Source organism: Salmo trutta, chromosome 30, assembly GCF_901001165.1.
Source record: "Salmo trutta chromosome 30, fSalTru1.1, whole genome shotgun sequence".
In the NCBI taxonomy this organism is placed as follows: domain Eukaryota; kingdom Metazoa; phylum Chordata; class Actinopteri; order Salmoniformes; family Salmonidae; genus Salmo; species Salmo trutta.
Genome location: NC_042986.1, coordinates 31407094 through 31421137, shown reverse-complemented (window position 1 = coordinate 31421137; position 14044 = coordinate 31407094). Strand labels below are relative to the sequence as shown.

Below are 14044 nucleotides of genomic sequence, written 5' to 3'. Positions count from 1 at the left end.
AAGTGTTTGCCTACAGTAAGACTGGGCAGCGGGCGTGTGTGTGTGTGTGTTCTGGGCCACTCCTTACTTGCAGCTGACAGGCAGAGTGTAGGGTTTCATCATGCTGTTTACTTGTCTCTGAATGCAGTGTGTGTGTTTCACGTTTCAAATTTTATCAGTTGAATGTACAGGATACATGTGGTATACACTGTCCAATGAAATGATTATTTGCAGGTTCCTTTTCGACAATGCATCAACAATAAGAAATAATAAAATAAAAGAACAGGAACATAAAGTAAATGACTCAGTAGAATAGAATAAACATTTTAGCAAAAGTATAATACAGGAATGCACAATTTCTAGCCCAATATTTCCACATTTTGCAGATGGGGAGATTGGGGGTAAAGGTGTTTAAATTGTGCAGCATTTAGCAATCATAGTAAGAGTACGGTAGCAGCAGTTGTGATGTGTGTGTGTAGCATGAATGTACTGTATATGTGTGGATGTGTGGGTGTCTGTGTGGGTGTGGGTATGGCTGTGTGGGTGTGTGAGTGAGTGAGTGCATGTGTGTTAAGGTGCGGAGAATCAGAGCAGGTGGTCAGTCCAGTTTAAGTATTCAGCAGTCTGATGGCTTGAAGATATTGGGTCTGGAATGGGGAGTAAACCCCGTCCCTTTCCGCATGCGTGCCATTGGTTGGAGCAGGCAGTGAGTCTCCAGTAAAGCGCCATCTGAGGGGGCAATGACGCCCCCTCGTGGATTTGAAGAAATAGGTTATTTTTATTTTATCTCCACCACTCTTGACAACTTTGTGTCTGAATGTGGAGGAGGGACATATTTTATTGAGCTCAAACGTGGAATACACAACTCACTTGAAACCTGAAAACAACGGGGTTGAAACAATGTGTTTAGGTGCAAACGTTTGCCTGAAGCCTGGTCCATGGCTTCGGCCATCCGTGACGTAGCCCAATTAGACATGCCACTTGAAGGTACTGTTGTCACCATGGGTGTTTGGGGCTTTTGGCAAGGGAGGACCCAAACTCATGCCATTCCCCGTCCCTGAGATAGGTGCATGGGGGCTGTCTTAGGACCATCCCCTGGATGTTGGGTGTCGCTTGTCCCAGGCAGACCGGCGTTGCGCCTGGGAACCAGGCCGGTCAGACCTGGTGCTGGGCCGCCCCCTGGGGAAGCCCACTTAGCTGGCAGATCTCTGCCTGTCGGCCTTCCGGAAGGTAGGATTCACATTAGCCACGGCCATGTTAGCCTACGGGGCTAAGTAGCCAGCTAGTTTGCCATCCACCGAACCTTGATGACTTCTGCCGTGGGGGTGAATACGGCCACTTCACCTCCAAACGAATAGCAGCCCTGCGGCCCAGTTCTATGAACGACGTGTTGGATACTAGGGTTTCCCCCGCTACTCCCGTAGCATGAGGAGGTGGCTGTCACGGAACGAAGTCCTCTTCGTCACCCGAGAAACCCCCGGGAACGTCCAGAGACACTAAGTCATCATCCGAACCTGGGCCCTGTATGTAACCAGCGGTCTCACAATCTCACTGTTGGGATGCTAGTTCCACCTGTTCCGACCACAGCCCCAAGTCTCTCCACCTCCTTCTCCTCAGTCCAGGTACCGGCATCCGGGAAAGGAAAGTTGCCATTGGTAACTCCAAGCTTCCTCAAGAATACTACATGTCCTTCCAGGGAGTTTGCACACAGTAGGTGGAAATGCGCACCCGGACTGGTTTGAACGAGGGCCGCCTAAGCCTGTTCCAAGCCGAGACAAACTACACACATACAGTACTAGTCAAAAGTTTGGACACACCTACTCATTCAAGGTTTTTCTTTATTTTTACTATTTTCTACATTGTAGAATAATAGTGAAGACATCAAAACTATGAAATAACACATATGGAATCATGTAGTAACCAAAAAAGTGTTAAATACATTTTAGATTCTTCAAAGCAGCCACCCTTTGCCTTGATGACAGCTTTGCACACTCTTGGCATTCTCTCAACCAGCTTCATGAGGAATGCTTTTCCAACAGTCTTGACAGAGTTCCCACATATGCTGAGCACCTGTTGACTGCTTTTCCTTCACTCTGCAGTCCAACTCATCCCAAACCATCTCAATTGGGTTGAGGTCAGGTGATTGTGGAGGCCAGGTCATCTGATGCAGCACTCCATCACCCTCCATCTTGGTCAAATAGCCCTTACACAGCCTGGAGGTGTGTTGGGTCATTGTCCTGTTGAAAAACAAATGATAGTCCCACTAAACGCAAACCAGATGGGACGGCATATCGCTGCAGAATGCTTTGGTAGCCATGCTGGTTAAGTGTACCTTGAATTCTAAATAAATCACCAACAGTGTCACCAGCAAAGCCCCCCACACCATCACACCTCCTCCTCCATGCTTCACGGTGGGAACCACATATGCAGAGATAATCCGTTCACCTACTCTGCGTCTCACAAAGACACAGCGGTCGGAACCAAAAATCTCAAATGGACTCATCAGACAATAGGACAGATTTCCACCAGTCTAATATTCATTGCTCGTGTTTCTTGAACCAAGCAAGTATCTTCTTCTTATTGATGTCCTTTATTAGTGGTTTCTTTGCAGCAATTCCACCATGAAGGCCTGATTCACGCAGTCTCCTCTGAACAATTGTTGTTGAGATGTGTCTGTTACTTGAACTCTATGAAGCATTTATTTGGGCTGCAATCTGAGGTGCATTTAACTCTAATGAACTTATCCTCCTGTGGCGGTCCTCATGAGAGCCTGTTTCCATTATAGAACGTGATTGTTTTTGCGACTGCACTTGAAGAAGCGTTCAAGTTCTTGAAATGTTCCGCATTGACTAGGGCTGGGTGATATGGCCAAAATATCATATCATGGTATTTTTCAGATTTTTTACGGTATGACGATATTTTATGTTTTTGATAAATAAAAGTTCTAAATTTGCTTTATGAGTAGTGTGTGACCCTAGGGTGGTAACCCTAACCCTAACCCTTTCTCCATTGGGATTGTTTTATACTGTTCAATTCAACTTCAAACTAAAATAATTTCCTGCATTTCCATCAATTTCTGCATTTCCTTCACTAATTTGAGATCATTTCCACACTGCCACGATATGGGCAAAAATACTAGGCCTTATTTTTAACCAAATGTTGCATTTGCGATTTAGATCAAAACACTTGGGTGAACTTTTGGAATCATGGAAATAGAATTTGCTCTGACTCTGAGCTTTTATTAGCTAGTTAGCTGTCTAGTGATTAGCATTAGTGGCTAACACAATTTAGCTTAGCTTGCTAAGAAAATACAAACTAGCTGTTTGCAGATGTAAGAAACACAAACTAATACAAATTGGAAACAACGTTGTTGTCATCAACATTGTTGCATGTGCTGCATTGACCATGCAGACTGAACGAAAGTGTCTCGTGGTCAAGCAACAACAAATGCGCTCCTTGAGGGATGGGGTGGGACTAGGTCTGTGTGGAAAGCGGCGTGAGAGAGAGAGAGCGGGGAGGGATGACTCAAGTAGGAGAGTAAACTATAAAAATGGACGTTACACACGGCGTATCACATTTAACAAACCAAACATTCAAATACCGTTATAAAAGGTGAAGTAAAAACCCAGACCGGTCCGTGCATCAATACCGGTATATAGTAAAATATGGTATACCGCCCAGCTCTAGCATTAACTGACCTTCATGTCTTAAAGTAATGATGGACTGTCGTTTCTCTTTGCTTGTTTGAGCTGTTCTTGCCATAATATGGACTTTGTCGCTTTCTCAGCCATTTATTCATTGCGCTAGCAAATTGAAGAATAACTACGGTAATTGTTGGTGATTAGGAAACATATGAGAATAAGTACAAGCTTCAGCACACAATGTCCAGGGGGTGAGTACGCTCTACCGCTATGGGACAGTTTAGTTGTTGTAACGTAAGGCAGTCTCGTTTTCCAATGGTTTTTGTAGTGTGAATCGTTCCTGTTCATACCGAGGTGAAGAACGGAAAATTGAAAGAATTAATCCGAGCCTCATGCTGGCACTGTTTTAAATAGATGTCTTAGATTGGTGGGAGCATGGTCCCAGTGATGTACTAGGTCGTCTTCACCACCCGCTGGAGATCCTTGTGGTCGTGGACAGAGCAATTCCCATACCAGGCCATGATGCAAACAGTCAGTACGCTCTAGATGTTGCCGCGGTAGTATTTGGAGATGACCCGGAGTAGCATGCCACATTTCTTCAGCGCTGTCTTGACAAGAGTGGTGGTGTTGTTGGTCCATGTCAAGTCCTCGGTGATGTGGACGCCGAGGAAATTAAAACTGCTAACTCTCTCGAAGGCAGTCCCGTTAATGTGGATCAGGGCATGTTCCCTACTCTTCTTCCTGAAGTCAACAATCAACTCTTTTGTTTTGCTGACGTTGACGGAGAGGTTGTTGTCCTGGCACCACAATGCCAATTCACTTATCTCCTCCCTATAGGCTGACTCATTGTTGGTTATCAGGCCTACATCCGTGGTGTCATTAGCAAACTTGATGATGGAGTTGGTGTCATGCAAAGCCACGCAGTCGTGAGTGAACAGGGAGTACAACAGAGGGCTGAGGACACACCACTTGGGGGTCCTGTGTTAAAAGACAGTGTGGAGGAGGAGGTGGTATTACCAAATCCTCACAGCCTGTGGTCTGCCCATCAGGAAGTCCAGGATCCATTTGCAGAAGGTGGTGTCCAGACCCAAGTCTCTGAGCTTGGTGTTGAGCTTGGAGAGAACAATAGTGTTGAATGCTAAACTGTAGTCAGTGAACAACATTCTTACATAGGTGTTCCTCTTGTCCCAATGTGTTACCGCCGTGTGAATAGCGATGGAAATAGCATCTTCTGTGGATCTGTTGGAGCTGTAGGCAAATTGGAGTGGGTCCAGCACTCACTCTGAGGACGCAACCAGGGGCTTTGTGAGTATTCACTCTTTTGAGAGTTTTCCTCACGTCAGCCTCTGAGAGCGTAAGCACCTGGTCGTCCAGAGCAGCAAGAGGCTTCCTAGATGGCTCGGTATTGTCTGCCTCGAAGTGAGCACAGAATGTTTTAATCTTGTCTGAGAGGGAGACTTCGGTGGGCACCACACAACTGGATTTTCCTTTGTAGTCTGTGGTAGGCTGTAATCCTTGCCACATGCGTCGCAAGTCTGAGTTGTCGAACATCAATTCAAGTTTGAGTCTGTATTGTCTTTTTGCATCTCTAATGGATTTGCGGAGCTTGTACCTGCTTGCCTTGTATATGTTGCGCGCCAAAGAGTCATCAGGGTTTGCTGACATTGAATGCTGAAGTACGGGCTCTCAGCATTGTATGGAAATCCCTGTTCATCCAGGGTTTTTGGTTGGGGTATATCCGGATTGTTATTGTGGGTACAACATCAACACATTTTCTAATGAAGCCTGTGACTGATGATGTATATTCCTCAATGTTGATGGATGAGACCTGGATGGATGAATCTTTTAACATATTCCAATCAGTATTCTCCAAAAAGTCCTGCAGCAATGAGTCTGCCTCCTCTGTCCAGTGCCTCACTATTCTCTGTGTCGGTGGCTCCCTTTTGAGTTGCTGCTTGTAGGTGGGGAGTAGGAACAGAGTCGTGATCTGATTGGCTGATGTGGGGGCGGGGGAAGGCTTTGTACGCATCGTGGATGTTTGTTTATACATGGTCCAGCACATCGGTTCCTCTTGTGGAGCAGGATACATCTTGGTGATATATATCATGTGTTTTAAACATGCTTGGTTAAAATCACCCACGACAATAAAGACTGCTTCCGGGTGAAAGGATTCTTGCTGGCTAATGATCTTGTACAGTTCGCTGAGTGCCGCCTTGGTGTTTGCTTGTGCAATACGTACACAGTTGTAATAATAACACACGAGAATTCCCTCTGCATATAGTGGGGTCAGCATTTTACCAGGTCGGGTGAACAAGAGCTCGAGATATTTTCAATTTTGGTATACCAGGAATTTTTGATGAAGGAACATACCCCTCCCCTTCTCTTACCAGAAGCCGCTGTTCTATCCATACGGAACATGAAAAAGCCATCAGTGGGTGTGCGCATGTGTGTGCACGCTGTCATGCTGCTGTCCCCAGACTCGGGTGTCAGGCAAGTAGAGAAACAGTGACTGCCCACTAGGGAATATTATTGCCCCTCCCTCTGTCCTCCTCTCTGTTTTCCCTCCTTTTTTCTCTTGCTTTCTCTCTCTGAGAAAGCAAGCACTCCTCTGTTTGTTTGTTGTTGACTTGAAGTACAACTCAAACATTGAGGGGGCATTTAGAGGCTCTCTCTCTTTCTCTCTTACTCTCTCTCTCTCTTTCAGTTGTTTCTTTTTCTCTGTCTCTTCTAGTGAAGTGTTGTGACAATGACTGTCAGAAACAGATTACTGGTTGGTTGGCGGGCCTGGCGAGGCGAGTGGCGTGTGTGTGTGTGTGTATACAACTGCAGAGGGGAGGACTCTCTCTAACCTGCTGCTATTAATACAACCTAATGAACATAATCTGGAGGACAGGTTATCCTCTTACGTTTGTTGGCTGAAAGGCTGGTTGCGGAGCACAGGGGAGGGGAGGGGGAGTTATAGAGAGAGAAGGGGAGGAAAAGCAGACTCCACTGCAGATTCTTTCCTATTGCGCTCTTTATCTACAATGTTCTCTCTCTGCTGCTCGGAGTGAATAGAAAGCAAAACAGATGTTTAAAGCATAGTTTCGTTTCTCCCCCAACTGTCTCTTTCTCTCTTTCCTTTCTTTCTTGCTCTCCCGTTCTCTCTGTTGTGGACTTGCCTAGCCAGAGGGGCAGTAGGACTAAGTGCCTCCTGTGCACTTGTGTATCAGTAGCTGATGTCAACCTCACTGACAATAACAGGAACTAAAACACTAGTTAACATCTCCTAGACAAACCCTTGTTCTCCTATCATCTCCTTTCATCATGAATACTTTGAATACAGGAGCTAGGATTTCAGGGTGCTGGACTGTAACAGGCTGCAGGTAAGTGCCTCCTCGCATTTATTTATATATTTATTTTTATTCTACTGTCATTTATCTTCTTTCTCTCTGTCTATACAGTTTACCCCTCAATCTCTGTGTTTAAGACTGAGCTCCATGTGAGCTGCGTCATTCATTTCATTGTTTTTATTTAGCCAGGATAGTCCATTCGGTAACACTTGCCACTGGTTTTCAGGGAGTCCTGTACATGCCTGTGTGTTTTCATTCCCTCCACTCCTCTATAGCAGTGACTAGTGAGTTATCCCTATCTGTCTTTCTCTTTTAAAGAGACTGGCTGGCGGGACATGACCAACCAATCTCTTCTATAGCTAGTGGGTTCTTAGTACAATACACGTTTTTGTTGTGTGGTGATGGGTTAGCTATTTAGCTTATGTAATAGCTTACCAGAGGGGTATCCTATGAAGCAAGCTAGATCTACTCAGGGTTTTCTAAAGCTAACCAGCTTCTGTTAAAAGCTTCATCAGTACTATGAAGGTGGATATTGCTTGTCCGCCTGCCGCTAACTCTAGCAGGCTTGTAACTGCGTGCATGTCGAACATAGCTAGTTTACACCGAACTCTTCATTAAGACAATGCTGAAACATAAACATTTTCATTTGTACCGAAAACAAAATGAAAGAAAAGTTATCTTGCAAATTCAGCAGGCTATGGTGTGAAACTGGCTTTTAGAAGGGCTGTCTTATTACTTATCGTTAATGCCATCTTTATTTTATTACTTATCGTTAATGCCATCTTTATTTTGTTACTTATGCCATCTTTGGTGTGCTTATCAATGCACAAGCATCTTTTTTCCCACTCCTATATATATATATATATATATTTATTTTTATTAAGTCATACAAAGTTTTTCATTGTGTGAAGTTTAAAATACATTCTGTCATTACTAAATATGCAATGTGATATATTTTAACATTGTTATTTTTTCACATACAATACTAATTTGATTAATTAAATATTGAATTATTCGGGTAGGTTGGTTAATGTCAGGTTATCAAATCAAATCGTATTAGTCACATGTGCCGAATAGGTATTATACTGAAACAACCTTATAGTGAAATGCTTACGAGCCCATACTGACAATGCAGTTTTAAAAAAATAAATTAATAAGAATAAGAAATAAAAGTAACAAGTAATTAAAGAGCAGCAGTAAAATAGCTCTTATCCAGAGCGACTTACAGTAGTGAATGCATACATTTCATACATTTTTTTTTGTACTGGTCCCCCGTGGGAATCGAACCCACAACCCTGGCGTTGCAAACACCATGCTCTACCAACTGAGCCATACGGGACTAACTAACAATAGCGAGACTATATACAGGGGGTACCGGTACAGAGTCAATGTGCGGGGGCACCGGTTTATTGAGGGAATATGTACATGTAGGTAGTTATTAAAGTGACTATGCTTAGATGATAACAACAGAGAGTAGCAGCGGTGTAAAAGGGGGGGGGCAATGCAAATAGTCTGGGTAGCCATTTGATTAGATGTTCAGCAGTCTTATGGCTTGGGGGTAGAAGCTGTTTAGAAGCCTCTTGGACCTAGACTTGGCGCTCCGGTACTGCTTGTCGTGCGGTAGCAGAGAGAACAGTCTATGACTAGGGTGGCTGGAGTCTTTGACAATTTTTAGGGCCTTCCTCTGACACCGCCTGGTATAGAGGTCCTGGATGGCAGGAAGCTTGGCCCCAGTGATGTACTTGGCTGTTCGCACTACCCTCAATAGTGCCTTGCGGTCGGAGGCAGGGGCAGTTGCCATACCAGGCAGTGATGCAACCAGTCAGGATGCTCTCGATGGTGCAGTTGTAGAACCTTTTGAGGATCCGAGGACCCATGCCAAATCTTTTCAGTCTCCTGAGGGGGAATAGGTTTTGTCGTGCCCTCTTCACGACTGTCTTGGTGTGTTTGGACCATGTTAGTTTGTTGGTGATATGGACACCAAGGAACTTGAAGCTCTCAACCTGCTCCACTACAGCCCCGTCGATGAGAATGGGGGCGTGCTCGGTCCTATTTTTCCTGTAGTCCACAATCATCTCCTTTGTCTTGTTCACGTTGAGGGAGAGGTTGTTGTCCTGGCACCACAAGGCCAGGTCTCTGACCTCCTCCCTATAGACTGTCTCATCGTTGTTGGTGATCAGGCCTAATATTGTTGTGTCATCGGCAAACTTAATGATGGTGTTGGAATTGTGCCTGGCCGTGCAGTCATGAGTGAACAGGGGGTACAGGAGGGGACTGAGCACGCACCCCTGAGGGGCCGCTGTGTTGAGGATCAGTGTGGCGGATGTGTTGTTACCTACCCCTTACCAACTGGGGGCGACCCGTCAGGAAGTCCAGGATCCAATTGCAGAGGGAGGTGTTTAGTCACAGGGTTCTAAGCTTATTGATGAGCTTTGAGGGCACTATGGTGTTGAACGCTGAGCATTCGCACCTAGGTGTTCCTTTTGTCCAGGTGGGAAAGGGCTGTGTGGAGTGCAATAGAGATTGCATCAGCTGTGGATCTGTTAGGTCTGATTGCAAATTGGAGTGGGTCTGGGATATCTGGGATAATGGTTTTGATGTGAGCCATGACCAGCCTTTCAAAGCACTTCATGGCTACCAACGTGAGTGCTACGGGTCGGTAGTCATTTAGGCAGGTTCCTTTAGTGTTCTTGGGCACAGGGGCTATAGTGGTCTGCTTTAAACATGTTGGTATTACAGACTCGGACAGGCAGAGGTTGAACATGTCAGTGAAGACACTTGCCAGTTGGTCAGCGCATGCTCGCAGTACACGTCCTGGTAATCCGTCTAGCCCTGCAGCCTTGTGAATGTTGACTTGTTTAAAAGTCTTACTCACATCGGCTGTGGGAGCGTGATCACACAGTCTTCCAGAACAGCTGGTGCTCTCATGCATGTTTCAGTGTTATTTGCCACGAAGCGAGCATAGAAGTAGTTTAGCTCATCTGGTAGGCTCGTGTCACTGGGCAGCTCTCGGCTGTGCTTCCCTTTGTAGTCTGTAATAGGTTGCAAGCCCTGCTACATCCGACGAGTACAATTCGATCTTTGTCCTGTATTGAAGCTTTGCCTGTTTGATTGTTGGGCATAGCGGGATTTCTTATAAGCTTCTGGGTTAGAGTCTCCCTCCTTGAAAGCGGCAGCTATAGCCTTTAGCTCAGTGCGGATGTTGCATGTAATCCATGGCTTCTGGTTGGGGTATGTACATACGGTCACTGTGGGGACGACGTCATCGATGCACTTATTGATGAAGCCAATGACTGATGTGGTGTACTCCTCAATGCCATCGGAGGAATCCCTGAACATATTCCAGTCTGTGCTAGCAAAACAGTCCTGTAGCTTAGCATCTGCTTCATCTGACCACTTTTTTATTGTTTGAGTCACTGGTGCTTCCTGCTTTAATTTTTGCTTGTAAGCAAGAATCAAGAGGATAGAATTATGGTCAGATTTGCCAAATGGAGGTTAAGGGAGAGCTTTGTATGCATCTCTGTGTGTGGAGTAAAGGTGGTCCAGAGTTTTTTTCCCTCTGGTTGCACAATTAACATGCTAGGTGCGCCGCCTCTGGGTGAGCCTTTTCCTGTTTGCTTATGGCAGAATACAGCTCATTCAGTGCTGTCCTAGTGCCAGCATCAGTCTGTGGTGGTATGTAAATAACTATGAAAAATACAGATGAAAACTCTCTAGGTAGATAGTGTGGTCTACAGCTTATCATGCAAAACCTTGAGACTTCCTTAGATATTGTGCACCAGCTGTAATTTACAAAAATACGTAGTCCGCCGCCCCTTGTCTTACCAGACGCCGCTGTTCTATCCTGCCGGTACAGCGTATAACCAGCCAGTTGTATGTTGATAATGTCATCGTTTAGCCACGACTCCGTGAAGCATAAGATATTACAGTTTTGAATATCCCGTTGGTAGTTTAATCTTCCACGTAGGTCATCAATTTTATTTTCCAAAGATTGCACTTTGCTAGCAGAATGGAAGGAAGTGGGGGTTTATTCGATCGCTTACGATTTCTCAGAAGGTTGCCCGCCCTCTGGCCCCTTTTTTCTCCGCCTTCTCTTCACACAAATGATGGGGACCTGGGCCTGTTCCTGGTAAGCAGTATATCATTCACATCGGGCTCATCGGACTCGTTAAAGGAAAAAAAGGATTCTGCCAGTCCGTGGTGAGTAATCGCAGTTCTGATGCCCAGAAGTTATTTTCGGTCATAAGAGACGGGAGCAGCAACATTATGTACAAAACAAGTAAAAAATTTTTTTACAAATAACGCAAAGAAACAAACAAAAAAACACAATTGGTTAGGAACACATAAAACGTCAGCCTTGTTCTCCAGCGACATCTTAGTTTGTGTAATGGTGAGTAAGGATGAGTTATGTGAAATCTGGAAGTAAGGTTTGCTGTGTACTCGTCAAGAAGTTGTGTACGCATCAAGACGTTATTTTGTGTTGCAGTATGTGGAGTTGGGTGGTTAAAATGCAACATGTTGCATCGCCTGTGACCCACCATCTGGTTTACTGTTTACTATTATTATCAGCGCCAGGGGGGCCTGGATAGCTCCTCCATCTGGACTACATATTATTATCAGCGCCAGGGGGGCCTGGATAGCTCCTCCATCTGGACTACATATTATTATCAGCGCCAGGGGGGCCTGGATAGCTCCTCCATCTGGACTACATATTATTATCAGCGCCAGGGGGGCCTGGATAGCTCCTCCATCTGGACTACATATTATTATCAGCGCCAGGGGGGCCTGGATAGCTCCTCCATCTGGACTACATATTATTATCAGCGCCAGGGGGGCCTGGATAGCTCCTCCATCTGGACTACATATTATTATCAGCGCCAGGGGGGCCTGGATAGCTCCTCCATCTGGACTACATAGTTTGCTCTTATTTGCTGCTCTCTTTTATATAGACTTTCATGTTTGCATGTTTGTGCGCGTTGTAGTGTGAGATCGGAATTGCCACATTTATGTGTAAGAGATGTTTGTATCTGTGTAACTATGGAGTGAGGGCATGTTTTATGGCACCCTGGCTTGGCTTTAACTGATAACCCAGATTAGGGTTGGGCGGTATCCAGATTTTAATTTGTCGTACCTTTTCTGTACCATACCGGGATATACGGTGTTACTGAATATGAACACAAGGGGGCGCCATTAAAAAAAAAGAATATATATATTATTTTTCTATGTATATATATTCTTTTTTAAAATATATATATATATCCATGGCTATGGCAAATGCATATCTGGATCCCTAAACTGGAAATAATTTATTTGACACATCTTAGATTTCTTATAGTTATACTTAATTGGGCTATCCCCGACAGCTCATTCATGGGCTGTCCCCCCCCAAAATCTTGGTCAACCAAAAGTCGTCTGTTCTTTCGACCAATCAATTGGTCAACATTTTTAAACATGTATTTTTCCATATATATAGACACACCCTATGTGTTTTAATAAAATCAACTATACGCATTGAGTTTGTCTGATGCTTAAACAGAGATCTAAATAACCCCCCCAAAAAAACTTCACCTGACCCAACTATTCTCCTCCCGCTCCTGCTGGCTTTCACAGATTCTGCCATTACTCTCCTGAAGTTTCCGGTAATAGGCTACACGAGGAGAAGGCAACCTTTCTCATGTGGAATGACCATTTATCTTACCATTTCTAGCGATCTGCGTGCCAGTTAAGGTTTTCATATGCACATTTTCATTAAACAGTTTAATTTTAAATAAAGTCTTCATCTCTCAAAATCATTGTCATGTGGTTAATCAAAATTATATCCAAATCTAAATGAAAATGATACAAACCTAAAAAGTAACTATGTAAAAATAGCCTACAATAAAGCCAACAAATAAAAGCATTGCAGCCAGCAGGTAGACAATATCCTAATAAAAATAAATATCCTATAAATCACCTTGGCTACACATGGCCTGTCTGCAACAAACTTAAAACATTGTATCAACTATTAATTTGGGTCCAGCCCCAAAGCTTGCACTAGCGAACTTGTAACATTGTATACAAGTTTACAGAGTTTCCCCTCTCATGACAGACACAGCTGTAGGCTATTTGCACAAGGGATAAGAACCAGTGCTTGACTTGGGCAAGAACTCACTGGAGCTGAGTACCGGCACCTCAAATGTTCTACTGCTTGAGCTCCTGTTCCTCTTATAGAATACTAGCTCAAAAGTATCGTGGAGCTCCTGCACCTAAATAAACAGTACCAGCACCCAAAATGAGTACTGAATCTATTTCAGTCCAAATCAAGCACTGATAAGAAGTAATCGGGTTGGCTTATTTTATGACATTTCCACAGAGATCAGAGCATAACATTTTTCACTTTGAGAGCTGAAAGATTTTTCAGGTAGCCTATAGGCCTACTTCTATGTGTGCGCGTCCTTACTCAACATTGACAGGAGCGCTCCAAACAAAAGACAATTACTAAATTGACTAAACTCGTAAATGGAATGAAATAAACCAAAACCTGTTTCTCACAACTGTAGCATAGGTTGTGTGCTCTGCAAACAACGTGTCCACTCAGACAATGAGAACGGGAAGACTGGAATAATAATATTGAATGCATTAAAATAATTACTTTAACCAAAGTAATAAACTTTGTACATTAGGAATTCAAATCAAATGTTATTTGTCACATACACATATTTAGTATATGTTATTGCAGGTGTAGCGAAATGCTTGTGTTCCTAGTTCAACAGAGCAGTAATATCTAACAATACACAACAATACACACACATCTAAAAGTAAAAGAATGGAATTAAGAAATATTAGGACGAGCAATGTCGGTGTGGCATTGACTAAAATACAGTAGAATACATTATATTCATATGAGATGAGTAAAGCAGTATGTAAACATTATTAAAGTGATTAGTGTTCCATTATTAAAGTGACCAGTGATTCTATGTACATAGGGCAGCAGCCTCTAAGGTACAGGGTTGAGTAACTGGGTGGTAGCCGGTAAGTGTACTACTACTGATACATGGAACTGGAAATTGATATAGTCTAACAATCAAATGCAAACAGTTCACACAATGAATG

The 14044-nt window shown here is 44.0% G+C and overlaps 1 protein-coding gene across 4 annotated transcripts in view; it reads left to right on the top strand.

Annotated features, from left to right (window-relative positions):
* Positions 1–14044, top strand: part of uckl1b (uridine-cytidine kinase 1-like 1b) — a 56764-nt gene that overhangs the window by 6563 nt on the left and 36157 nt on the right. The window contains exon 1 of one of the 4 annotated variants that reach the window (XM_029723860.1): positions 5860–6110. The exons of 1 other annotated variant lie outside the window; for it this stretch is intronic. In XM_029723860.1, the coding sequence (XP_029579720.1) occupies positions 5977–6110 (134 nt within the window). In that variant the 5' untranslated portion in view covers positions 5860–5976. Of the gene's footprint in view, positions 1–5859; positions 6111–6600; positions 6986–14044 lie in introns of those variants that run through there. 2 more of the 4 variants (XM_029723862.1, XM_029723863.1) reach the window with 2 other exon arrangements.